The 27508-nt window shown below is 43.2% G+C and overlaps 1 protein-coding gene across 3 annotated transcripts in view; it reads right to left on the bottom strand.

Moving 5' to 3' along the window:
• jak3 (Janus kinase 3 (a protein tyrosine kinase, leukocyte)) overlaps window positions 1-13291 on the bottom strand; it is a 34220-nt gene extending 20929 nt beyond the window's left edge. Inside the window, exons 1-9 of one of the 3 annotated variants that reach the window (XM_064952328.1) lie at window positions 12929-13291; window positions 12189-12411; window positions 11664-11781; window positions 11308-11425; window positions 9526-9671; window positions 9104-9416; window positions 3280-3402; window positions 2970-3127; window positions 2775-2886 (exon numbers count right to left, since the gene is read on the bottom strand). In XM_064952328.1, coding sequence (XP_064808400.1) covers window positions 2775-2886; window positions 2970-3127; window positions 3280-3402; window positions 9104-9416; window positions 9526-9671; window positions 11308-11425; window positions 11664-11781; window positions 12189-12411; window positions 12929-13024 — 1407 coding nt within the window. In that variant the 5' untranslated portion in view covers window positions 13025-13291. The remainder of the gene's footprint in view (window positions 1-2774; window positions 2887-2969; window positions 3128-3279; window positions 3403-9103; window positions 9417-9525; window positions 9672-11307; window positions 11426-11663; window positions 11782-12188; window positions 12412-12928) is intronic. The other 2 variants (XM_064952330.1, XM_064952329.1) reach the window with 2 other exon arrangements.
• Between the last annotated feature and the right edge of the window lie 14217 nt (window positions 13292-27508).

Genomic DNA, 27508 nt, shown 5'->3' with positions numbered 1-27508 from the left:
TAAGCACAGGAAGTTGGCGCAGGTCTCCTACCTGGCTTCACCATACTTCCTGTGTATCCCCCCCCCCCAAGACATTTTAGGGGCTGACTCTCAGGCTTCCTACCGCGCCGCCGTGCTTGTTTCTCCAACTTCATTCTCCTGTAACCCTCTTCGCACTGCTCCAGCGAATCCGCCCCTCTGTCCAGAGCTTCCGCCCCTCTGTCCAGAACTTCCGCCCCTCTGTCCAGAGCTGCCGCCCCTCTGTCCAGAGCTGCCCCTCTGTCCCGAAGGCGTGAGTTGGGGTGGGCAGTCTGTTTGTTTTTCTATGATTTGGGTATTTCTATGTTTCGGCCTAGTATGGTTCTCAATCAGAGGCAGGTGTCATTAGTTGTCTCTGATTGAGAATCATACTTAGGTGGCCTGGGTTTCACTGTGTGTAAGTGGGTGATTGTTCCTGTCTCTGCACCAGATAGGGCTGTTTTTGGTTTCCCGCGTTTATTGTTTTTGTAGTGTTTGTGTTTATTTATTTTTATTAAACATGAATCAATATAACCACGCTGCGTTTTGGTCCGCCTCTCCTTCACCACAAGAGAACCGCTGCAGTACGTATTTTAATAGAACCTCCTTTGACAGTTTAAGCCATAATCTAATGATTACCTTAATATTTAACAATCGTTATCACAGAAGTGATAAAAGGAGGGAGTGTAATTGTATACAGTATGCATCTACTCTCACTCTTTCTTTGTTCATGCAGGTGACTGTCACACCCTGGCCTTAGTTATCTTTGTTTTCTTTATTATTTTGGCCAGGGTGTGATATGGGTGATTTATGTGTTTAGCCTTGTCTAGGGTTTTTTGTAGATTTTATGGGGTTGTGTTCAGTTTAGGTGTCTAGGTAAGTCTATGGTTGCCTAGATTGGTTCTCAATCAGAGGCAGGTGTTTATTGTTGTCTCTGATTGGGAACCATATTTAGGCAGCCATATTCTTTGGGTATTTTGTGGGTGATTGTTTCCTGTCTTTGTGTTTTATGCACCAGTTAGGACTGTTACGGTTTTCAAGTTTATTGTTTTGTGGTTTGTTCATGTTTGAGTTTTCTTATTAAAGAACCATGAACTATAACCACGCTGCGTTTTGGTCTGCCTCACCTTCCCAGGAAGAAAGCCATGACAGTGACTGTGATCTCCTCCTCAGACCAATTGGCAAAACACCCAGAATATGTTCTGGAAGTTAGGATAAGAGAAATTGCTCAGTGTCTTGGGAAACTGAGCCCGCGCTATAACAGCCAGTCACCTGCAGGAACCAACCCTATGAACCATGCCTATGTAGCTTTTTCTGTGTAGCAGTATTTAGTAAGAAAACAGAAGGGACCGCCCTGCCGGAGCTTTTGGCAAACTTGTACTTAGTATATGTGTTGCTTGTAACCTCTCCAATTAACTGATAATAAAGAACGATTAATTTAATATTGACTTCAGATGTTTCCTTGGTATTGAATTTCCACCACAAACTGATAAGATGTTTGTGGGAGCTGTTTTGATAGACTTCAGTGCAGCTTTTGACATTATCGATAATAATCTGCTGCTGCAAAAACTGTGTTATGTCTACATCTGCTGCTATATCGTGGATCGAGAGTTACCTGTCTAACAGAATACAGAGGGTAACTCACAATTATACGTCAGCTACCACAGCAAGTGAAATCACTGCAACACTTAACAAAGAGCTGCAGTAAGTTTTAGAATGGGAGGCAAGTAATAAGGTAGTAGTAAATATTTCAAAACCCAAAAGGATTATATTTGGGTCAAATCATTAACTACTACCTTATTACTAAACCTAACTAAATCTTGTAATGACTAAGGTGGAAATTGAGCAAGTTGAGAAGATTAAACTGCTCGGAGTAACCCTGGATTGTAAACTGTCATGGTAAAATCATATTGATGCAACGGTAGCTAAGATGGAGAGAGGTCTGTACTTAATAAAGCGTTACTCTGCTTTCTTGACAAAATAAGTCCTACAGGCCCTAGTTTTGTCACACCTGGACTACTGCCCAGTCATGGTCAAGTGCCACAAAGAGGGACATATGCAAATTACATTCGGCCCAAAACAGAGCAGCACAGCTGGCCATTAAATATATATTGTATATGGAGAGAACATCAATGATATGCATGTCAATCTATACTGTCTCAAAGTAGAGGAGAGATTGAATGCATCACTACTTGTCTTTGTGAGAGACATTGACACGTTGAAAACACCGAGTTGTCTGTTCAAATGACTAGCATACAGCTCAGACACCCATGTAAAGCCCACAAGACATGCCACCATAGGTCTCTTCACAGTCTCCAAATCCAGAACAAGCTCTGGGAAACGCACCGTACTACATAGAGCCATTACTACATGGAACTCTATTCCACATCATGTAACTGATGCAAGCAGTAAAATCAGATTATAAAACAGATACAACTAAACCTTATGGAACAACGCTAACTGTGAAGACACACACACACACACACACACGCACATACGTGCACACAGACGCTGGCACACACACTCTACACACAGGTACATGGTAATATTGTTGTATGGTGATATTATACATTTTCTATTGTAGATATGCAGTGGTGTAATAATGTTATAAGATGTACAGTTATTTATTATTATTTTTGATTGTAAGGGGGATTCCTAATAAATACAATACAATACAGGTGGACCATCCGGACTATCTAAATAAAGTGTGACCAAAAGTAAATCCAGATTAAAGCAATTTGAGGTTTGATTATGTTTCATAATTGTCAACTTTTTACCTGAACGCAGACAGTGAGAAAGAACTTGTCATAGTCTTTGGGGCTGCGTCTTAGCAGAAACCTGCCATCTTTGGCGCCTACTTTTTTCAGCTTGTGCACTGCAAACTCAGACCTGAGAAAACAACATATAAAGGCACACAGACGTTTACATCTAATGTATCTCTATGGGTTTGATATAAGTCTGAAAGAACCTACGTGATTGGCCCATGGCAGTTGCTTTCAATGTCTTCAAGCAGGCTGGGAGGAGCAACGTCTTGACAGAAATAGTGACTGGAGTCTGTAGTCAGCCTGAAGTAGCCATCCACAAGTGAAACAAATGAAAGCGCCTCAGTCACTGTTTGAAACTCGGCCTCCTGTGGAGAAAAATGGTGACATGCACACTTTTTCATTAGCCATAAACCCCCCGAAATGGATGTTGCTCAGGTGCAATGAGTCAGCACCAATTGTTTTTGATTAGGCATTACTTAAGGATGTATAGAGCATTGATTCAGTGTTATCAACCAACCAGGCATCTGTCGTCCTGCCGGGTGATCGTGACCACCCTGCTGTCCTGGGGAACCTGCTCGTGGCACGCCCTCTTGATGTTGATGTCGATGATCTCTGGGAAGTCACAAAATGTCTGCCACTCCTGTGAAAGAATGTACAGTTATAAAAATACTACTGTTCCCTGAAGGAGGGAACGAAGTATAACATACTATGGGGAGTTAACCCTGAAGCAAACTGAAATCACGCCCAATGTGCCAATGAATGCCGAGCCCGCCCTTGGAAGCCCCGCCTTCCTGGCTATAATACCAGGGCTCACATCCATTTCCTCAATTCAGTACCGCTCTTCAGCGAGCCCAAACCCCATTGACGGCTTGGGGCCAAAATATGTTATACCTCGTTCCCTCCTTCAGGGAACAGCAGTTATAGTCATAACTGTACGTTCCCTTGTTCCTTTTCAGGAAGTCACTTGATATAACATACTATGGGGACATACAATCAAGCCCCAAGCCGGCTCAGAGGGTACCAAACAAGGAGGCCCATGGCAGCCCAAGCACACACAGGTTCCTCCGGCTCAAAAAAGGCTACAGAAGCCACTTTTGTCCCTCAGACTTAACCGAGAAGCCTGAACTGTCAGAGAGAAGCCTGAACTGCAGTCCAAGTTCCTATACCCCACAGTTCCAATACCAATATTAACCTTGAGAGCCTAAAATGTCAGAACTCATAAAAGGAACTGCAAGTCCAAAACAACAAAACACATGTCGTAACTTGGTAAAGTGCACACGGGCGCTGCATAAACATCGACCAGAGACGATGAACCCCGGCAGACCAAGGCTCAAACCCACAGGGAACCGTGGTAACCCGGACAAAATCCTGCATAACTTCGACCACGGCAGCCATGTCCTTAAACCCTATCAGTTCCAAAAAGGCTCACACAAGACCTGAGTCTGGAGTGCCAAAATTCACAAAATGAACCGTAAGTCCAAAACAACAGAGAACCTGATGTGACTTGATAATGCGCATTCGCGCTCTGCCTCATCGAAGACACAAGGTAGCTCAAGGCTTAATCCCACAGGGGAACTGTTTCAGACTGTTTCAGACACCTCTGAAGACACTAGCCACTTCCATGGTAATCGGAAGAGCTTAGGTGATTTACCTCTGAACACTCAAATGCTGGTTTCTCAACCAACTGTTGGATAAGGGGTACAATGGGGTGTTAACAACACTCGGTGGAGAAAACAGATCCTGACTGCCAATGTGTCCAGCCTGAGACATTAAGTTATCCTGATTCTCAAAACGTACCATTGTTACGAATGTGGAGTCACATTCGGAAGGTTGTGGCCTTCGGGTGTAGAGTATTGCAGACTTGAAATACTGTTATAAATAGCCAGGACCCCAAAAAATCACTATTTCACGAATATCATCATTCAGGGGGTCTAGCAGCTTCATCATCATGGTACTTTTTGAGTATAGATTTTTTTAACCTTTTTTTAACTAGGCAAGTAAGTGAAGAACAAATTCTTATTTTCAATGACAGCCTAGGAACAGTGGGTTAACTGCCTTGGTCAGGGGCAGAACGACAGATTTTTAGCTTGTCAGCTCGGGGATTTGATCTTGCAAACCTTTCAGTTACTAGTCCAACGCTCTAACCACTAGGGTACCCTGCTGCCCATATTAGGTATAATTGAAACTTTTATCTCATTATTGTAAGTGATTAAATAAGTATAGCTAGTTATAATTGTAACATTTTGGCAGATTATAAGAAAAGACAGTCAGTCATTACCTGGCTAAAAGAGAAGGAATATTATGTCTATCGTTTACAGGAAACTCACTCTCCAATTACAGATGATATTGTATGGAAAAAGGACTGGGAGGGAGAAATATATTTCTGTCATGGGCAAAGAAACTCAAAAGGGGTGATGATATGAATCAATAACAATTTCGATCCGAATGTGCAAACTGTCCAAACAGATTAGATAGTAAGGTGGATCATTTTAAATATTCTATTGGACGATAAACAGATTTGGCTAATTAATCTATATACTATATACTGTACATGGTGGTGGCTTAATCAAACTAGTCATCTTGATTACTTTCTTGTATCCCTCACACTGGCACCAAAAGTAAAAAAAAAAAAAAAAAAAATTAAAAAAAAAGCTTTGATAGGGGGCAGAATGCAGTCGGACCATCAAATATAACTCTTACAGAATTTCCACGTGGGCGAGGACATTAGAAATGTAATCAAAGCCTACTGGATGACAACCTGTTTTTAATCAAGACAAAGAATTTTTAAGACAAAGAATAACTTTATCCTGCATAACATAGGTAGAGCAGATTCCCATATTGTATGGGACACTTTTAAATGTGCCATTAGAGGTTATGCAATTCGATACTCATCTTTAAAACAAAACATTTAGGTCAAAATAGTTAATATTATATTCAAAGGAAATAGTATAAATAACAGTACAGATGGATAGCAATAAAAACGGTACCATAGAGGCAAATAATAAGTTATGGATGAACTTATTTGGGAACGATCAAGTATAATGTATTACAAAAGTAAAGCGAATTGGATGGAAAATCTTCAACATAGAAATGCTACCAATGTGGTCTTCTGAGTGACGCAGCGGTCTAAGCCACTGCATTGCAGTGCTAGAGTCGTCACTACAGACCCAGGTTTGATTCCGTGTCACAGCTGGCCGCGATCGGCGCACAATTGTCCTAGTGTGTCCGGGTTAGGGAGGGTTTGGCTGGTCGGGATGTCCCTGTCCTATTGCGCTCTAGCGACTCCTGTGGCATGCCAGGTGTATGCATGCTGACACGGTCACCAGGTGTACGGCGTTTCCTCCAACAAATTGGTGTGGCTGGCTTCCGGGTTAAGCAGGCATTGTGTGTCAAGAAGCAGTGTGGCTTGGTTGGGTCGTGTTTCGGAGGACGCATGACTCTCGACCTCGCCTCACCCGAGTATGCACGGGAGTTGCAGTGATGAGACAAGACTGTAACTACCAATTGGAAATCATGAAATTGGGGAGAAAAAGTGGTAAAGTTATTTTTTTTTCTTTTTTTTTTACATCATTGTTGGATAAGGGCTTGTAAATAAGCATTTCATGGTAAGGTCTACACATGTTGTATTCAACACAGGTGACAAATAAAAATTGATTTTATTTAGCATGTGTAAAGATCCATGACCTTCCAGAGCCAACTAAACAAGACTGGTCAAGCTCTGTTTTTATTCTGACTTCTCAATACTGAGCTTCTACTTCTTATCATTAAAGACATTCTGACTTGTACACACTCGGAACAGGCCATTTTACGGTTTTGCCCACATTGACCGAGCCACTTGGGAGCACTGTTGCCTTAGTAAATTATTGGGGAGGAGGGCCCCCGAGCCAAACAACCTTGTGTCACACCCTGACCATAGTTTGCTTTGTATGTTTCTATATTTTGTTTGGTCAGGGTGTGATCTGAGTGGGCATTCTATGTTGTGTGTCTAGTTTGTCTGTTTCTGTGTTTGGCCTGATATGGTTCTCAATCAGAGGCAGGTGTTAGTCATTGTCTCTGATTGGGAACCATATTTAGGTAGCCTGTTTGGTGTTGGGTGTTGTGGGTGATTGTTCCTGTCTCTGTGTTTGCACCAGATAGGGCTGTTTTGAGTTTTCACGTTTCTTGTTTTGTTAGTTTATTCATGCATAATGTCTTTATATATTAAACATGAATAACCACCACGCTGCGTTTTGGTCCGCCTCTCCTTCACCTCAAGAAAACCGTTACACCTTGTTAGCGAAACTGGCTCAAAAAAACATCAGCCTGTCCCTCTCAGGAATCCAGAGAACTGGCTCTGTTTATTCGGAAGCACTGTGCTAGGATTACCCATCTTGTTAGCCTCTTGAGCTAAGTAACGCGCCACTCATCAGCAAAATCTTTAAACAGGGGTTAGAAACGCTTCACAGCTGCAGGGACAGGAAGTAAATACCTTCCTCCAAACCTGGAGGAACCCCTATCAACTCTGACCACCGATCTTTCTCACAAAGTCAGCCCGACTCCCAGTGGAAGTTGAACCCAGCCGGAGACAATGGTCTTGCAAACTGGTCTGAGCCAAGGCCTCCGAGTGTGTTTCCACCCCAGACAAAAGGACAGCACTCGTGAGAATCTTACATTTTTCATCGTGAAACCACATGCCCTCGGGCACGGTCAGAGGTTCAAACCCAGCTGGTTAGCCTTTTCAAACGTACTCTTACCACTCAAGTAAGGAAGCATTAGCTACACAAGCAGAGCAGAAAGTAGTTAGCTTTCACCAAACACAAAAACCGATACCAAGACCCAAAAACTCGCAACATCTAGTGGGACGAGTACTTTATCCTCATAACAGACACTTAAATCGGATCTGAATCTCCTAGCCATCATGTGCTTGAAAGTGAAGAGTGAAGAATTGAGGAAATGGAGCGAGCCCCCATATTATAGCCAAGAAGGCGAGGCTTCCGAGTGCGGGCTTGGCATCCATTGGCAGGTTGGGCATGATTTTAGTTTGCTTCAGGTGAATAGGATTGGTTATTAACTCAAGTGATAGAAAAATGACATATTTACCTGATTTGTTCGATATTTAGCAATTATTTACTTAACAAACAGTGAGATATTTCTGTCCTGCTAATACTGAGTTTGTCTGTCCACTCTAGCTTCCTGCCGCTAGGCTGGGTGTCATAGACATGGTTTTTACTAAAGATAGCTTGAAGCTGAAAATTGATTGATGTCTCGGTGATAAAAAACAAACAGCCAAATTCCATTCTATCATTTGTGGGGCATGTGAGACATATGCCTCTGGTCTAACTGGACCTACATTCTATCTAGGAGATTGTGGTTGTAACTGGGATAGAGAGGAGTAGAACAAAGGCCTCAATGGTTCTTAGACATCCTGGCATCTGGGAAATTAGGCCAGAGTAGGCGGTTTAGATAACGCCAGGTGCAGATAAAGACAGGATGAGACCAAAGTGGCTCGTGGTGCCCGTCAATCTATAAGGGAAGGGTGGAGCCAGCCATGGTTGAAGCATTTTTAGGTTTGGTATATAAAGACATGGTATTCTCTGTATGATTAAAGCACTCGGTCCGACAGTCAAGACTGCTGGGCTGGCTTCCCGGGTGGTGCAGTGGTTAAGGGCGCTGTATTGCAGTGCCAGCTGTGCCAGCTGTGCCATCAGAGACTCTGGGTCCGCGCCCAGGCTCTGTCGCAACCGGCGGCGCGATGCACAATTGGCCTAGCGTCGTCCGGGTTAGGGAGGGCTTGGCCGGTAGGGATGTCCTTGTCTCATCGCGCACCAGCGACTCCTGCGGCGGGCCGGGCGCAGTGCGTGCTAACCAAGGTTGACAGGTGCATGGTGTTTCCTCCGACACATTGGTGCGGCTGGATTCCGGGTTGGATGCGCGCTGTGTTAAGAAGCAGTGCGGCTCGGTTGGGTTGTGTATCGGAGGACGCATGACTTTCAACCTTCGTCTCTCCCGAGCCTGTACGGGAGTTGTAGCGATGAGACAAGATAGTAGCTACTAAAAACAATTGGATACCACAAAATTGGGGGGAAAAAGGGGTAAAATTCAACAACAAAAAAACACAAAAAAAGACTGCTGGGCTGACGGCTTCATTACTGCAAAAATTAATAGATATTAAATAAAGATGATTGTTAGAAGAAATGACCAAGTCTCTCTCAGTACTGAATTTCCACGACACTCCCCATAGCATGTTATATCGAATGACCAACTGAAAGGGAACATTATTTATGTTTCGTGGTCAGTCAATGTAGATATAGGATGATAGTCATGATCATGACCCACAGTAGGGACTTTGCACATTCTCTCACCAGGACATCTGCAGGGCAGTGACTTCCACTGAATTGTATACCGCTCTCTCCGGAGACCCGCATAAGTTTGAATGTTGGTTCCTTCTGCTGCAGCTGGGAGCCAGGATGGTTCACCTGAAAGGTCTCAGTGCCATGGGAAGGCTCCACCCCTGCCAGCTCCATCAGGTACTTCAGCTTTAGACTGCGTTCCCCCACCGAGCAGCGGCCAAGCTTCTTCAGGAACCGTTTCAGAGTGTTGCGGATTCTGTAGCGCGCAAGCCGGCTCAGTTGCTGGATTTCCTGCCGATGTGTCTCGGGAAGGCATGACTTGTAACTGAAAAAAATGGTAATTGATATATTGTGCACAGCCAAATAAGAAACCAAGAGACCCGTTGGCATAAAGAAATGTACTCATTTTCATACCCTCTTTTCAGTATTCATACCTGACATTCTTGCACACCTCCCTTACGCTCTGGTTGTGTTCCTTAGCCAGTCGCAATAGGTCGAGCACTGCCAGGCCAAGACACTCCTCCTGGACGCTCAAGGGAGGTGAGACCCCTGCCTGGCCAGCCACAAAGTCACTACGGGACTAAAGGGTCACAAAAAATTAAGAATATACACAGAATGCAGGAAGTAGTAGAACACTTACAGTGCCTTCGGAAAGTATTCAGACCCCTTGACTTTTTACACATTTTGTTAGGTTACAGCCTTATTCTAAAATTAATTAAATTGTTTGTTTTTTTCATCAATCAACACATTGACAAAGCAAAACAGGTTTTTGATTTTTTTTTGCTAATTAATAAAAAATAAAAAACTGAAATAGCACATAAGTATTCAGACCCTTTGTTGAAGCACCTTTGGCAGCGATTACAGCCTCAAGTCTTCTTGGGTATGACACTACAAGCTTAGCACACCTGTATTCAGGGAGTTTTTGTCATTCTTCTCTGCAGATCCTCTCAAGATCTGTCAGGTTGGATGGGGAGCGTTGCTGAATAGCTATTTTCATGTCTCTCCAGATTTGTTAGATCGGGCTCAAGTCTGGGCTCTGGCTGGGCCACTAAAGGACATTCAGAGACTTGTCCCGAAGCAACTCCTGCATTGTCTTGTCTGTGTGCTTAGGGTCGTTGTCCTGTTGTAAGGTGAACCTTTGCCCCAGTCTGCGGTCCTGACCAATCTTGAGCAGGTTTTCATTAATAAGGAGCTCTCTGTACTTTGCTCCGTTCATCTTTGCTTCGATCCTGACTAGTCTCCTAGTCTCTGCCGCTGAAAAACATCCCCACAGCATGATGCTGCCTTACAATAATTCATAGTAGGGATGGTGCCAGGTTTCCTCCAGACGTGACCCTTAGCATTCTGACCAAAGAGTTTGTGATTGGTGGAGTGCTGCAGAGATGGTTGTCCTTTTGGTTCTTGGTCACCTCCCTGACCAAGTCCCTTCTGCCCCGATTGCTCAGTTTGGCCTGGTGACCAGCTTTAGGAAGAGTCTTGGTGGTTCCAAACTTTGTCCATTTAAGAATGATGGAGGCCACTGTGTTCTTGGGGACCTTCAATGCTGCAGAATATTTTTGGTACCCTTCCCCATATCTGTGCCTCGATACAATCCTGTCTCGGAGCTCTACGGACAATTCCTTTGACCTCGTAGCTTGGATTTTGCTCTGATATGCACTGTCAACTGTGGGACCTTATATAGATAGATGTGTGCCTTTTCTAAATCATGTCCAATCAATTGAATTTACCACAGGTGGACTCCAATCAAGTTGTAGAAACATCTCAAGAATGATCAATGGAAACATGATGCACCTAAGTTCAATTTTGAGTCTCATAGCAAAGTGTCTGAATACTTATGCAAATAAGCTATCTGTTTTTGTGTTTTTATACGTTTGCAAAAAAAGTCTAAAAACCTGTTTTTGCTTTATCAGTATGGGGTATTGTGTGTAGATTATATTTTTATATTATACATTTTAGAATAAGGCTGTAACATATCAAAATGTGGAAAATACAAAATGTTTGAATACTTTCCGAAGGCATCCTACGTATACATGCATGTGTTCTGCCCTTGTGGACATTCTAAAGCTAATCATTCACAACAAATGGCCTTATGTAGTTTTGGAAAATCAGAATTATGCGATAATGTAATTTCACATTATTTATTGCCATATCAAAAGAGTCTATATCTAAATATGAGTTTTGGCTTACTGCAAAGTTTGGAAGTGTTTTCTATGTACCTGTGCAAAGAGATAATCAATGACACAGTAGTCGAGCACTGCACTGATTCTGCCTCTTCTCAGACAGTAGCGGTATGATGTTTTTGACCCCTCTCCAAACCAGTTGGCAAAGAAAAACCTTTGTAACAATAGGGGCAATAAAAAAGTACCATTTTATACATACATGAGTCATTCAGTTCACATTCACAGCTATTAAAATCCCTTTGTATGATAAAACAGTATGGTGGTGCTATGCTGGTGCACTACACATGACTAAGACCAAATAAAGTGCAACATAACAGTTAATATTGGGCATAAAATGTATTTCTAGTCAAATGTTTATTTTTTACACAAAAATCCATAAAGTTTTTTCTCACCTGACTCTGTAGCGAATGCTAATGTTTTCATCAGTGCTGAAAACATGTGTTGGGGGGTAAAAGTTGGACAGATCATCAAACGCCAAAGCAAATAGGCTGTGGTACACTGGTAGGATTCCTAAGGAGAGAGAAAAGTTATTGTAAGAAATGTTTTTTTTTTGCAGGTTTGAACATCCATGCTAATACGTGACTGCATTCTCAAGAAATATAAAGCGAATAGACAGCAAGGTTCTGAAGGAAGATACACAAGGCTCCAATAAATATTTTGTAATTCCACAACAAATGGGTATGCACACTCAAAAGGTGGCGTAGTCAAGGAAATTTACAAAATTCCTCCCTTAAAGGGGCAATCTGGGATTTAAATAACAACAAAGTGATCAACTTGCCACTTTTTTAGTAAGCAGCTTAATGATGTTTATTTCACACCATACTACAATTACTCCTCAGACTGTTACAATATATGCTCTTCAACAGGGTTAAATAAAAAAAATGACAACCATATTCACATAAAAACACATATCTTACCACATTTTTTTGCTGCCAGGACACAGACCCTTTCAGCAGAGATTTGTCCAGAGGATATGTTGAATGTTGTTCCCACCTTTGTGGCAGGGAGGAAGTAGAGATGGACTTGTAAACCAGAGCCAGAACCAGACATTTGGCTGCCCCCCCTCTCCCTGTCCATTAGAGGTGCTGTCTCCTCCTCAGTGAGATCCATTGGCAGAACCACTCCTGAAACACAAATTATCTGAGAAACTGCAAGTAAATTTAGGGAAGAGGAAGGATAGTGACGTCCTAGATTTTACAAGAAGAGGATGACGTCAACAAGCTCACTACTAAAGCCACAAGGGAAAATGAAATGTTATTAAAAGCTAGGGGTTTCCTAAACAGAAGAACTAAACCATGGGGATCTACACAATACATTTTGTTGAATCTATTTCAACAAGACCAGGTTGAGCCTTTTTGATCAGAAAACTGAAAATATATGTTGAAAAATATATACAAATAGTAAAAAACATACCGCGTGAGAGCAACACTCTCATTTAAACAAACCTAACATTCCAACACAGTTGTGAGTCTTAACATCCAAAGATTAACATTTGAACTGGACTCAAGCACTTAATCACATAACCTCAATTACTTAATCAATGTTGTCTTGACACTACCTAGTGTCAGCTTGACAAAAATAAGCAGTAAAAGACATCAATTGAAGTTGAGTCTTCACCACTACATCCACACAGTATCCTATGTACGTACTCCATTACCTCAAAATATGATTGACAGCAAGGTGTCTTCTTTCTGATCAGGCATCCATGTCTTCGATGTCTCTTGTTGATGAGGCTTTTGCTTCTATGTTTCATGGTGGTGGGAGGAGGAAAGTAATACAGTTTCCTGTTTGAGACAGAGCAACATATTTCCTGACCAAAATATTTATTTTGATTAGTATCTTCAACCTGTTTTAACCTCACCCTGTTCTAGTTTGCAGAAGAGACTTAACAATAAATTACATCTGTCAATACCATTTCCTCTGTGGGGAAAAGGAATGTAAGACTTGAAAGTGTGACAGTAATGGTATGAGAAATTATTTTAGCCTTTTTCACATGTAGCAGATATAGACAGAAAATGTGTAAACAGACTTGAACATGAGTTGGAATGTTATTCAACTGACTTGTTCAAGACAAAAAGAAAGCTCTTTGAAGCTGTACTGTGGTTTCCTCTTTCACTGACAAGCAGTGGGTTCATGTAGTTTCCTGTCACGAACCAAACAAAAAAAGATACCCAAGTTATATGAATGTGAAAACCCTGTGTTGTTCAATGGGAAGACTTAGCTTCCCATTAGGCATTGACTGTTTGCCATACGAGGTTATGTTTCTCTTAATGTAATTTAGATTTCACCATAGCCTCTCAAGCCTCTCAAACCTCTCTATCGGTATATGAAATTATTCAATATTGCCCTTGATAATTTTAATCAGGTGTGTTGATGCTGTACTACAGTTGGTAATCTTCCATTGTTTAGACTATAAGGCCATACCATTATGAGTCTTCCGTTAAGAGTTCATATCATATTTGCTGAGTGTACCATAAACTGCAAAGGCAGTCTGACTTGAAGATGTTCATCCGAACGTTGTGAGTAGAGTGCGGGTTTGCTATTACTCTTTATGGAGTGCAGTAGCACTTCAAGACTTCTGGTCTGCCAGTTTCCAGACCTTGTTAGTTCCAACTGTTTACAGAGTTTCAAGCACATGAGCAAGTTGACATGCATGGCTCATGGGGTGGAAAAGTGGGAGGTTCTAGGTCTGAGATTGAGCAGGCAGCAGGAAGCAAAGGCAGAACACAAAACACAGTTTAACATTTATTTTCTTAAGGCACATTCCAGCACATTCTCAAAACAGTTCAATTCCTTTGTTTCCAAACTCTGTTCCATAAATATCACTTCTTACTTTTACTATAAAACCATGCTACTTAAGACACATACAAACCAACCAAACAGGAAGCAACACAGCCCAGCAGCCAGCTGTCTTTCTTCATTTATACTCAATTACAGCACAAACTCATTTGCCACGTGCTCTTCTATGGTATATTGGCGTTCGCACAATTTAGTGTGCATGCTGCCACCTACTGTGAAGAATGGAAACAGGATTCCATACAAACTAGTAAAATAAAGAAACTACACTAAATCAAACTACTTTTCTCTTCAAAATAAAAACGGATCTTATCCCTACATAGGCTCAAGGGGAGCCTAGGAGGGCAGGCCGTCATCTGGCGCCAGTACCCCTTGCAAGTTCTCTGTTGTAAACTCCTGAAGTCCCAAATAACTTTTCTGCCGAAGCCACAATAATGTCCCGTTTCTTTGACACTCGAGCCATACAGTTTATAACTGTGTCAATGAATGCCACAGAATCTAACTTTTTAACACACAGGGTCTATTTTGACTGGCAGAAAACATTTACAACTGGCAATGGTAAATCCAATACCATTATCTTCACTAGTTACTTTTTCTCAATGCTTTTATAATCACAGCCGCATAGGAGATTCGATTGACCACTAACTTTAGCCACCTTAATCGCCTTCACCCTTACAGTGCACTCCAGGAACTCGGGATCATGATCCCCACCACAATTTCAACATTGTCATCCTTCACACCTTTCTTCAGTATACTCTGTCCGTCTGCACACACTTTCAAATCTAATTTTATTGGTCACATACACATGGTTAGCAGATGTTAATGTGAGTGTAGCGAAATGCTTGTGCTTCTAGTTCCGACAGTGCAGTAATATCTAACAAGTAATCTAATAATTCCCCAACAACGACCTAATACACACAAATCTAAAGAGGTGAATGAGTATGTACATAAGTATATGCATGAGTGATGGCCGAGCGGCAAGGTGCGGTAGATGGTATAAAATAAGGGCGCTGTATTGCAGCGCCAGCTGTGCCATCAGAGATCCTGGGTTTGCGCCCAGGCTCTGTCGTAACCGGCCGCGACCGGGAGGTCCGTTGGGTGACTCACAATTGGCCTAGCGTCGTCTGGGTTAGGGAGGGCTTGGTCGGTAGGGATGTCCTTGTCTCATCGCACACCAGCGAATCCTGTGGTGGGCCGGGCGCAGGGCGCGCTTGCCAAGGTTGCCAGGTGCACAGTGTTTCCTCCGACACATTGGTGCGGCTGGCTTTCGGGTTGGATGTGCGCTTGTGTTAAGAAGCAGTGCGGCTAGGTTGGGTTGTGTATCGGAGGAGGCAGGACTTTCAACCTTCGTCTCCCCCTAGCCTGTACGGGAGTTGTAGCGATGAGACAAGATAGTAGCTACTGCAACAATTAGACAATTGGGGAGAAAAAGGGGTAAATAAATAAAAAGATTGTATAAAATAGTCACTTTAAACTACATGTGATGAGTAATGAAAGATATGGAACCATTATTAAAGTGACGTAGTTTAAAGTGACTAGTGATTCATTTATTAAAGTGTCCAGTGATTGGGTCTCAAAGTAGGCAGCAGCCTCTGAGTTAGTGTTTAGCAGTCTGATGGCCATGAGATAGAAGAGTTTTTTCAATCTCTCGGTCCCAGCTTTGATGCACCTGCACTGTCATCACCTTCTGGATGATAGCGGTGTGAACAGGCATCGCTCTTGAAACATGCATCCTTACATTTTCTCACACTGCAATGGTTGGGGAACGAAAGCTCTTACAGCAAATCTTAAGTAACCAAGCGTCAAGTAACCAAGCACGCAGTGCATGCTGACCCGGTTGCCAGGTGTACGGTGTTTCTTCTGACACATTGTTGCAGTTAGCTTCCAGGTTAAGTGGGCATTGTGTCAAGAAGCAGTTGGGTTGTGTTTCGGAAAACGCACGGCTCTTGACCTTCGCCTTTCCTGAGTCTGTATGGGAATTGCAGTGATGAGACAAGACTAACTACCAATTGGATACCATGAAAAAGGGGTAACATTTTATTTTATTAATAAAAAAATGTTAACACAGAACCGACACTTTCCTCCATTCACCTAGCGGGTAAGGTGTTGGGCACCAACTACCCCTAGAATTCTCTTCAGGTATTTAATGTTAACATATGTTGTCACCCCTGAAATTGCTCCTTTAACAGGCACTCTGCTCCAAAGTACAATACTTCTGTTGTGTGGATTGTTTTGAGGCCCACTGCAATATTTCTCTATTCTTCATAAACACAATTAATCAGTATAAGACTACCTCGATATGACCAATCCACCATGCCTCTGGACTGCATCAACTCCTGTGGACAGCCAACAAGAAACACAAAAACAGGGGGTTTAAATACATTCAGCACAAATCACATAACCAGTCAATTATCCAATAGAAATAATTGTTTCTGATTACATGCAAATGAGTCACACCTGTGACACATGTACGATATTGTTAAGTAATCACCAAAGTTGTGCACTCCAGTCACAAATTTGATGACTTGAGACATGACTTTATGGAAAATAAAATAACTTGAGACTTGACATGGAGCCTCAGGACTCGACTTTGACTGATGACTTGAACTTATCTGGACAGGTTTTGTAAGTTATTTTGTGGCACGGAGTCAACGTGGATTACTCTACACACATAGCCAGAGACAATAAGCAGCATCGCTCCTGCAAAAAAACCTGCAACAGATTGGCTAGTGAAATGCATACACAGCACTCTGATTGGACCAACAAACTGTCAGTCAACACAGATTGGGTGAGTGAGCAAACAGTCATATTGCAGGAAGAGAGGATTGCCATAAAAATATGTAGCTCAAATTTTTGGGTGATTAAGAATGTTAACTGTTTACTTTGCAATCTCACCAGCAATGGGGCAACAATTACTAGCATAGGCCTACTGGTCTTTTGGTTTGTAACAAATGCTTGAAAATTATGATTTACTTATGAAGTTTGCATTTGGAATGTTTTGTTTAAAATAAATGACTGTGGTGACGACGCACCATAGGCACAGATCTTCACGTGCGCTCACCAAACTCCTGCCAGAGGAGTGTGCTTTTTTTCTCTTGTTGAAATTTTAGCTTTCGCACGTTTAAATGCATAGGCCCTATGTGGTAAATCTATATTCCATCTAATACAATAATTGCTAGCATTTCATCATTCAAACCCTGTACCGTTTATTGCAACACCTAGACATTTCTGTTTCATGTCTGATACATGTCTACGATACATGTTAATTTAGCCAGCCATTTCAAATAATTGTAATTCACCACTTCTGAGGATCACTTAGAAGGTCACAGACACTTTTCAGAATGAGGTCCTTCTTCCAATAGGGTTTCAACAGGTACCGTGCTTCACAAAGTACCCACAGTCACTCTGGTCCCTTGCCCCTACAGACAGCACCAATACCCACTGTGATCAATTCAGTGTCAGGACGGCTCTAGTTCGCCCGCAACCGACCAGTGGCAGAGTATCTTTGAGTTCACAAACTCTCAGATTACTCTCCTCTGACTCGGCCCTGCTCACACAGGAATACACACTCAGAGCCTACGTAATAGAGGCTTTTCTTAACTTGACTTTGTGTGTTTCACTCAAGTCTTTATTTGTTTTAAACTAAGTTCAAGATGTGGTATCCACTCGACTTGCTGCCTCTTAGGTTGGTCCATCTGCTCTGTTACCGAAGTGTGGTCTCCCTGAGATCCCAAGTTTGAAGGATCCCTCGTGTACGATTTACCCAGGTTGTCAGGAGCGGTCATCAAGTGAAGATTCACATCCCATCCCCCTCACCAAAAGTGGTGGTTAATTTCTTTACTATCAACTGAGGAGAGACAAACATATCACACAAGTCAGAGTTATACTTAAACTAAATCTTTAATCACTTATTAATAAGGGAGCAGGTCAATACAACGCACACATATAAAGTGAATCGATTGAGTGCTCTACGATAACGAAGGCTGGTCATGGCTGGTTGACGATTCATGCTCAGATGATTCGTTGAGAGCCCAGAGACAAAAGTACAAAGGTCTTTTATAGCCCAGATACACCCCTTTTAACCTACATGACAAACAGATATATAGAATGGGTCACAAGGTCAAGATCTGTATGAAAGATGCCTATAATACATAGCAGACAGTATCTGCTGTGTCAACAGTTCTCATTGTGTAGAGACCAGTGTCCGGCCCCGTATAGAACAAAAACATTAACTCATTGCTCTGGAATGCTCTTTAGGTTTTATCACCCAAAAGACATCGTAAATCTCCTGTCAGTGTTATCTCCCAGAAGCCCATCCTCAGTAGAACACACACAAGTTAACAGAATACTCTATTCTGTTGCATAAAACAACCATTTGATGCAATAAAATTTGTATAACATAATCTTGCAATTTTCCACTCCAGTGGGAGCAATGTTTATTATGCACCTGGATGTTCACAAGACTCAAGGTAGAAGTTATATTTATGTAATTCAATGTATCGTTTCCGTTGTTCATGTTTCCCGGGTTATGTCGGAGTTCCGCGTGTCTTTGTCCTTTGTCTCTCTCTTTCTGGTTGTTGGTAATAGGAGCATGTGTTCCTCAGTGTGCATAGAAATAGGCTACATGGCCGAGCGCCACGCTTTGGAGTCATGAAGTTAAATAAGATTAAATGAGTGTTCCATGTATTCATGGTGTCGAAATATTATTAACACAATTGTAACAATGGATGTGGAAATCGCCTTTGACCTTGTAGAACCATGGTATGGTCCTGGGGTCCTGGGGTCTTATGTAGGCCTACCTGTTTGAGCTCCTGTTAGACAGATTCTATTTTTGGTTTCTCAAGTGGAGTCTGTACAGTCTTGCCCTCTATCTGTGTCCATTCAGATAGGACAGGTTAAGCCTGATACAGAGGCTATTTCCTTTGGGCTATTGCCCGTGTATATTTGGTAAATCTACTTGTATTGTTTATTTATTTACACCAGTGTGTCAGAGGAAACACCGTACACATGGCGACCGTGTCAGCGGCCGGCTGCGACAGAGCCTGGACTCAAACCCAGAATCTCTAGTCAAATTAAATCAAATTAATTTATATAGCCCTTCGTACATCAGCTGATATCTCAAAGTGCTGTACAGAAACCCAGCCTAAAACCCCAAACAGCAAGCAATGCAGGTGTAGAAGCACGGTGGTTAGGAAAAACTCCCTAGAAAGGCCAAAACCTAGGAAGAAACCTAGAGAGGAACCAGGCTATGTGGGGTGGCCAGTCCTCTTCTGGCTGTGCCGGGTAGAGATTATAACCGAACATGGCCAAGATGTTCAAATGTTCATAAATGACCAGCATGGTCGAATAATAATAAGGCAGAACAGTTGAAACTGGAGCAGCAGCACAGCCAGGTGGACTGGGGACAGCAAGGAGTCATCATGTCAGGTAGTCCTGGGACATGGTCCTAGGGCTCAGGTCCTCCGAGAGAGAGAAGGAGAGAATTAGAGAACGCACACTTAGATTCACACAGGACACCGAATTGGACAGGAGAAGTACTCCAGATATAACAAACTGACCCCAGCCCCCCAACACATAAACTACTGCAGCACAGCTTAGACCACTGCACCACTCGGGAGGCCCCTACTTGTATATTTTGCATGATATGGTGCTTTTGTATTTATTAAGGATCCCCATTTGTAGCAGCTACTCTTCCTGGGGTCCAGCAACATTAAGGCAGTTATTTTCAATTTAAAAAATGACATGACATTATATTTCAGTATCACTTTTCACAAAGTAGTGTGTGCCCACTACTCTACCACATTTACAATACAAAATCCATGTGTATGTGTATGTAGTTTATATGCGTGTCTGTGCCTGTGTGCCTGCTTGAATCAGTTACCTGATGTGAAATAGAGTGTGCCTCCCATAGTCTACTCTAGACTTTGGGATTGTGAAAAGACCCCTGGTGGCATGTCTTGTGGGTAATGCATGGGTGTCCAAGCTGTGTGCTAGTAGTTCAAATCAGCTTGTCAATACTTCTTACAAAAACAAGTGATGAAGTCAATCTCTCCTCTGCTTTGAGCCATGAGTTTGAGATTTATTAATATTAGCTCTCATGTACATTTAAGGGCCAGCCGTGCTGCCCTGTTCTGAGCCAATTGTAATTTTCCTAAGTCCCTCCTGACCACATGACTGGACAGTGACTGGACAGTAGTATAGGTGTAACAAAACCAGGGCCAGTAAGACCTGCCTTGTTGATAGTGTTGTTAAGAAGACAGAGCAGGTCTCCCGAGTGGCGCAACAGTTTAATGCACTGCAGTGCTTGAGGCGTCACTACAAACCCGGGTTCGATCCCAGCCTGTGTTTCAGCCGGGCGCGACCGAGAGACCCATGAGGCGGTACACAATTGGCCCAGCAACGTCCGGGTAAAGGGAGGGTTTTGGTGGTCCTGATGTCATCACCTAACTCTGATTCCAGCGCCGACAGAGATGGCCGCCTCGTTTCATATTCCTAGGAAACTATGCAGTATTGTTTTTTTTACAGGTTATTTCTTACATTGGTACCCTAGATAATCTTAGGTTTCATTACATACAGCCGGGAAGAACTACTGAATATAAGAGCAACATCAACTCACCATCATTACGACCAGGAATATGACTTTCCCAAAGCGGATCCTGTGTTTTGCCTTCCACCCAGGACAATGGATCGGATCCCAGCCGGAGAACCTAAACAACGTCGCTGTAAAAGAGGCAAACGAAGCGGGCTTCTTTTCAGGTTCCGGAGACGGGCACATTGCGCACCACTCCCTACCATACTACTCGCCAATGTCCAGTCTCTTGACAACAAGGTTGATGAAATCCGAGCAAGGGTTGCCTTCCAGAGAGACAGCCGAGACTGTAACGTTCTTTACTTCACGGAAACATGGCTCGAGACTCTATCGGAGTCGGTCCTGCCAGCTGGTTTCTTCACGCATTGCGCCGACAGAAACAAGTCTTCTTTCTGGAAAGAAGAGAGGCGGGGGGGATATGCCTTATGATTAACGAGACGTGGTGTGGTCATAACAACATACAGGAACTCAAGTCCTTCTGTTCACCTGACTTAGAATTCCTCACAATCAAATGTCGACCGCATTATCTACCAAGGGAATTCTCTTCGATTATAATCACAGCCATATATATTCCCCTCAAGCAGACACATCGATGGCCCTGAACGAACTTTATTTGGCTCTTTGTAAACTGGAAACCACATATCCTGAGGCTGCATTCATTGTAGCTGGGGATTTTAACAAGGTTAATCTGAAAACAAGACTCCCTAAATTGTATCAGCATATCGATTGTGCAACCAGGGCTGGTAAAACCCTGGATCATTGTTATTCTAACTTCCGCAATGCATATAAGGCCCTCCCCCACCCTCCTTTCGGAAAAGCTGACCACAACTACATTTTGTTGCTTCCAGCCTACAGACAGAAAATAAAACAAGAAGCTCCTGCGCTCAGGTCTGTTCAACGCTGGTCCGACCAATCTGATTCCACGCTTCAAGACTGCTTCGATCACGTGGATTGGGATATGTTCCACATTGCGTCCAACAACAACAATGACGAATACGCTGATTCGGTGAGCGAGTTCATTAGAAAGTGCATCGGCGACGTCATACCCACAGCAACTATTAAAACATTTCCAAAGCAGAAACCGTGGATTGATTGCAGCATTCGCGTGAAACTGAAAGCATGAACCAAGGTGGCCGGAAACATGACCAAATACAAACAGTGTAGCTATTCCCTCCGCAAGGCAATCAAACAAGCTAAGCGTCAGTATCGAGACAGTAGAGTTGCAATTCAACGGCTCAGACACAAGAGGTATGTGGCAGGGTCTACAGTCAATCACGAATTACAAAAAGAAAACCAGCACCGTCGCGGACCAGGATGTCTTGCTCCCAGACAGACTAAATAACTTCTTTGCTCGCTTTGAGGACAATACAGTGCCACTGACATGGCCCACTACCAAAACCAGCGGACTCTCCTTCACTGCAGCCGACGTGAGTAAAACATTTTAAACGTGTTAACCCTCGCAGTGCTGCAGGCCCAGACGGCATCCCCAGCCGTGTCCTCAGAGCATGCACAGACCAGCTGGCTAGTGTGTTTACGGACATATTCAATCAATCTTATCCCAGTCTGCTGTTCCCACATGCTTCAAGAGGGCCACCATTGTTCCTGTTCCCAAGAAAGCTAAGGTAACTGAGCTAAACGACTACCGCCCTGTAGCACTCACTTCCATCATCATGAAGTGCTTTGAGAGACTAGTCAAGGACCATATCACCTCCACCCTACCTGACACCCTAGACCCACTCCAATTTGCTTACCGCCCCAATAGCGGATACAGGCAATGATCGCTGAGATCCTGATTGGAGGTGTATTTGGAGGGCAAGTTGGTCAGGATAATGTCTATGAGGGTGCCCTTGTTAATGGATTTAGGGTTGTACCTGGTGGGTTCATTGATGATTACTGTGAGATTGAGGGCATTTAGCTTAGTTTGTAGGACTGCCGGGGTGTTAAGCATATCCCAGTTTAGGTCACCTAACAGAACGATGGGGGGTGATCAATTCACAAATGGTGTCCAGGGCACAGCTGGGAGAGGAGGGGGTCGATAGCAAGCGGCAACAGTGAGACTTATTTCTGGAGAGGTTCATTTTTTAAATAAGAAGTTCAAACTGTTTGGGTATAGACCTGTAAAGTATGACAGAACATTGCAGGCTATCTCTGCAGTAGATTGCAGCTCCTTCCCCTTTGGCAGTTCTATCTTGTTGGTGGCCTTCCTAAGCCAGGATTCAAAAATGGCAAGGACATCAGGGTTCGGCGTAGTGTGCTAAAGCAGTGAGTAAAACAAACTTAGAGAGGAGGCTTCTGATGTTGACATGCATGAAACCAGGGCTTTTTCGATCACAGAAGTCAACACATGAGGGTGCCTGGGGACACGCAGGGCCTGGGTTTATCTCCACATCACCCAAGTAACAGAGGAGGAGGAGGATGAGGGTACGGCTAAAGGCTATCAAAACTGGTCGCCGAGACCGTTGTGGACAAAGAATAAAAGGAGCAGATTTCTGGGCTTTGTAGAATAGATTCAGGGCATAATGTGCAGACGGGTATGGTGGGGTGCGGGTACAGCAGAGGTAAGCCCAGGCACTGAGTGATGATAATAGAGGTTGTGTCTCTGGATAAGCTGGTTATAATGGGTGAGGTCACCGCATTTGTGGGAGGTGGAACAAAGGAGGCATCAGAGGTATAATGAGTGGAACTAGGGGCTCCGCAGTAAACTGAAACAACGATAACTAACCTAAACAACAGTGTACAATAGTACCGTGATTAATGAACAGTCCAGCGGGCATCAGCTATGTAGCTATGTGATCATAGGGTCCAGGGGACAGCAATATATGGGACAGGGAATCCGCGGAGTAGTTGTTACTAAGCTAGCACACGGGCGACACAGCGTTTAAATTTAGTAGCCCAGGGCTAGTAGAAGCGTCTGCTCCGATGTCCAATGGGGGCCGGTTGAAGGCACAGCGGATGGAATATTCGTCGGCAGACTTGTCGTGGTGTTGCGGCAGGGCACCGTGTCAACTAAAGGATCCAAGCCAGATGGCGAAAGAGGTATTGTAGTTGTAGTAATCTAGTTTTCTATCCGGAAGATGCGCTTGGCTCACTGCTAACTGGTGCTAGCTTTGGGGCAAATTTTCCAGTTTTTGCTGTGAGAAGTTACCTCACTCTTCCACCAAGGCACCTGCAAGTTCCAGGACATTGCTGGGGGGAATGGCCCTAGCCCTCACCCTCCGATCCAACAGGTCCCAGACGTGCTCAATGGGATTGAGATCTGGGCTCTTCGCTCGCCATGGCAGAACACTGACATTCCTGTCTTGCAGGAAATCACGCCCAGAACGAGCAGTATGGCTGGTGGCATTGTCATGCTGGAGGGCCATGTCAGGATGAGCCTGCAGGAAGGGTACCACATGAGGGAGGAGGATGTGTTCACAGTGTTGAAATTGCCTGCAATGACGACAAGCTCAGTCCGATGATGCTGTGACACACCGCCCCAGACCATGACGGACCCTCCACATCGAGCCCGCTCCAGAGTAAAATCCTCGGTGTAACACTCATTCCGTCGACGATAAACGTGAATCCGACCATCACCTCTAGTGAGACAAAACCGCGACTATGGGATTCTTTCTTTTGGTGTTTTTCCAGAGTCAGTAGAAAGGCCTCTTTAGTATTCTAAGTTTTCATAACTGTGACCTTAATTGCCTGCCGTCTGTAAGCTGTTAGTGTCTTAACGACGGGTCGACAGGTGCATGTTAATGAATTGTTTATGGTTCATTGAACAAGCATGGGAAACGGTATTTAAACCCTTCACAATAAAGATCTGTGAAGTTATTTGGATTTTTACGAATTATCTTTGAAGATAGGGTGCTGAAAAAGGGCTGTTTCTTTTTTGCAGAGTTTAGCTAGACAGTTAATCTACTGGTGCCAAAATTTGACTGTACAGTTGTGGCCAAATGTTATGAGAATGACACAAATATTAATTTCCACAAAGTTTGCTGCTTCAGTGTATTTAGATATTTTTGTCAGATGTTACTATGGAATACTGAAGTATAATTACAAGCATTTCATAAGTGTCAAAGGCTTTTATTGACAATTATGACATGATGTTAATGCAAAGAGTCAATATTTGCAGTGTAGACCCTTCTTTTTCAAGACCTCTTCAATCCGCCCTGGCATGCTGTCAGTTAACTTCTGGTCCACATCCTGACTGATGGCAGCCCATTCTTACATAATCAATGCTTGGAGTTTGTCAGAATTTGTGGGGTTTTGTTTGTCCACCCGCCTCTTGATGATTGAGCACAGGTGCTCAATGGGATTGAGGTCAGGGGAGTTTCCTGGCCATGGACCCAACATATCAATGTTTTGTTCCCCGAGTCACTTAGTTATCGCTTTTGCCTTATGGCAAGGTGCTCCATCATGCTGGAAAAGGCATTTTTCGTCACCAAACTGTTCCTGGATGGTTGGGAGAAGTTGCTCTCGGAGGATGTTGGTACCATTCTTTATTCATGGCTGTGTTCTTAGGCAAAATTGTGAGTGAGCCCACACCCTTGGCTGAGAAGCAACCCCACACATGAATGGTCTCAGGATGCTTTACTGTTGGCATGACACAGGACTGATGGTAGCGCTCACCTTGTCTTCTCCGGACAAGCTTTTTTCCGGATGCCCCAAACAATCGGAATGGGGATTCGTCAGAGAAAATGACTTTACCCCAGTCCTCAGCAGTCCATACCCTGTACCTTTTGCAGTCTTTCTCTGATGTTTTTTCTGGAGAGAAGTGGCTTCTTTGCTGCCCTTCTTGACACCAGGCCATCCTCTAAAAGTCTTTGACTCACTGTGCGTGCAGATGCACTCACACCTGCCTGCAGCCATTCCTGAGCAAGCTCTGTAATGGTGGTGCCCCGATCCCGCAGCTGAATCAACTTTAAGAGATGGTCCTGGCGCTTGCTGGACTTTCTTGGGCGCCCTGAAGCCTTCTTCACAACAATTGAACCACTCTCCTTGAAGTTCTTGATGATCCGATAAATGGTTGATTTAGGTGCAATCTTACTGGCAGCAACATCCTTGCCTGGGGAAGCCCTTTTTGTGCAAAGCAATGATGTCGGCACGTGTTTCCTTGCAGGTAACCATGATTGACAGAGGAAGAACAATGATTCCAAGCACCACCCTCCTTTTGAAGCTTCCAGTTTGTTATTCGAACTCAATCAGCATGACAGAGTGATCTCCAGCCTTGTCCTCGTCAACCCTCACACCTGAGCCAGTTTTAACGAGAGAATCACTGACATGATGTCAGCTGGTCCTTTTGTGGCAAGACTGAGATGCAGTGGAAGTGTTGTTTTGGGATTCAGTCATTTGCATGACGAAGAGGGACATTGTAATTAATTGCAATTCATCTGATCATTCTTCATAACATTCTGGAGTATATGCAAATTGCCATCATACAAACTGAGGCAGCAGACTTTGTGAAAAGTAATATTTGTGTCATTCTCTCAACTTTTGGCCACAACTGTAGGATATCAGGTAATTTTAATTATTTTTGCTATAGATGAATAGTGTGAACTTATGTTTTCCTTTTCATCTTTCTAGTGTTAGTTAGTTACTGGCTACATTAGCTAGATCTTCAGCCAGCATGAAACAAAAGGGGGGGACAAGGGTTGTTCAAAACTCTGACGCAGTTGTCATTTCAGGGCCCACAACCGGTTTTTAAATGCATTTTAATGTTTAATAATTGTATTATTTGCTTTGGCAGCAGCAAATGGAGATCCATAATAAATACAAATGTCAACAGATCCCTCAGTGCTGCATTGTCCCGCATCACAAGAGACATGCCAAACGAGAGATGTCTAAAAAAATGTAATAAAATTGGCCATCATTGATGCAATTTCAATGTTGCTTTGTGTATCACCAAATTTGCTTAAGATGATTTTACTGCAACACTTCTCACTACATCCAAGTTTCTTAACATAGCTGTTTCAAAGAACTGTCAGTCAAGGCGAGCTCATGGATATAAGCTTCCCGCCCATTCAGCCTGTCTCTTCAAACAACATTTTTCCCACATTTTAGAGCATTTCTGTTGCCCAAAAACATTATAGGTGATATTTTAGTCACTCAAAATGCTGTTTTTACATGGGAATCAGAATCTTTTCGGGACCCTTTAAGGGCTTACAAAAGTCTTCAGAGTACACTTTTTTTTTTGTACACATTGTTGATACAACTCTGCAACCAGCTGTTTTCTCCAATATTGGATGACGTACCAGATATTTGGCAGCTGCTGAAGGGATCAATTGTGTAGGCTTGTAGGGAAGAAGCAAACAAGTCAATTAGGTATGTGTATGTTTTTGGAGCCTTGACGGTAGCTGTTAGTCAGCCAGAGCTAGTGAAGTGATACTATATCAGGAGTCATACAATTCTGTTGTCAAGTGCAGCTGTATTCAGTTGGATAGTCTTCAAAGAGGCATTGCGACAACTAGTATTGTGACATAAGCTGAGTCGTGGTGTGTTGTATGAGTTTTCCAAGGCATTTACACTGCCGGATCTCCTGTACTTTTGGTGTTCAGACCCTTTATGGCTAAACGAATATCGTGAAATGCATTCAATGGGAACTCAAGACTCCCATGTAAAGGTGATTTGTAGCATGAAACAGAATGAACCTGTACTATTTGTAAAATAGGGTAACTTAAAGCTAAAGAGGAGAGTCACATACCACAACCTACTCTTTGTGAAATGTATTTGTAAAGCAAGTTTGTTGAATATTCTCCATTGTGTTTTGGACTGATGAAATCATAAGTGATATCATGGATGGTCAGTCCTTGCATCACAAAGCTCTGTCTATGAATTCAAAAGTTTTTTTCGCAAGCTCCATCCCTCAGCTTT

This window comes from Oncorhynchus masou, chromosome 31 (assembly GCF_036934945.1).
Source record: "Oncorhynchus masou masou isolate Uvic2021 chromosome 31, UVic_Omas_1.1, whole genome shotgun sequence".
In the NCBI taxonomy this organism is placed as follows: Eukaryota; Metazoa; Chordata; class Actinopteri; order Salmoniformes; family Salmonidae; genus Oncorhynchus; species Oncorhynchus masou.
The sequence above is the reverse complement of the archived record's forward strand: the minus strand, read 5'-3'. Positions and strand labels throughout refer to the sequence as shown.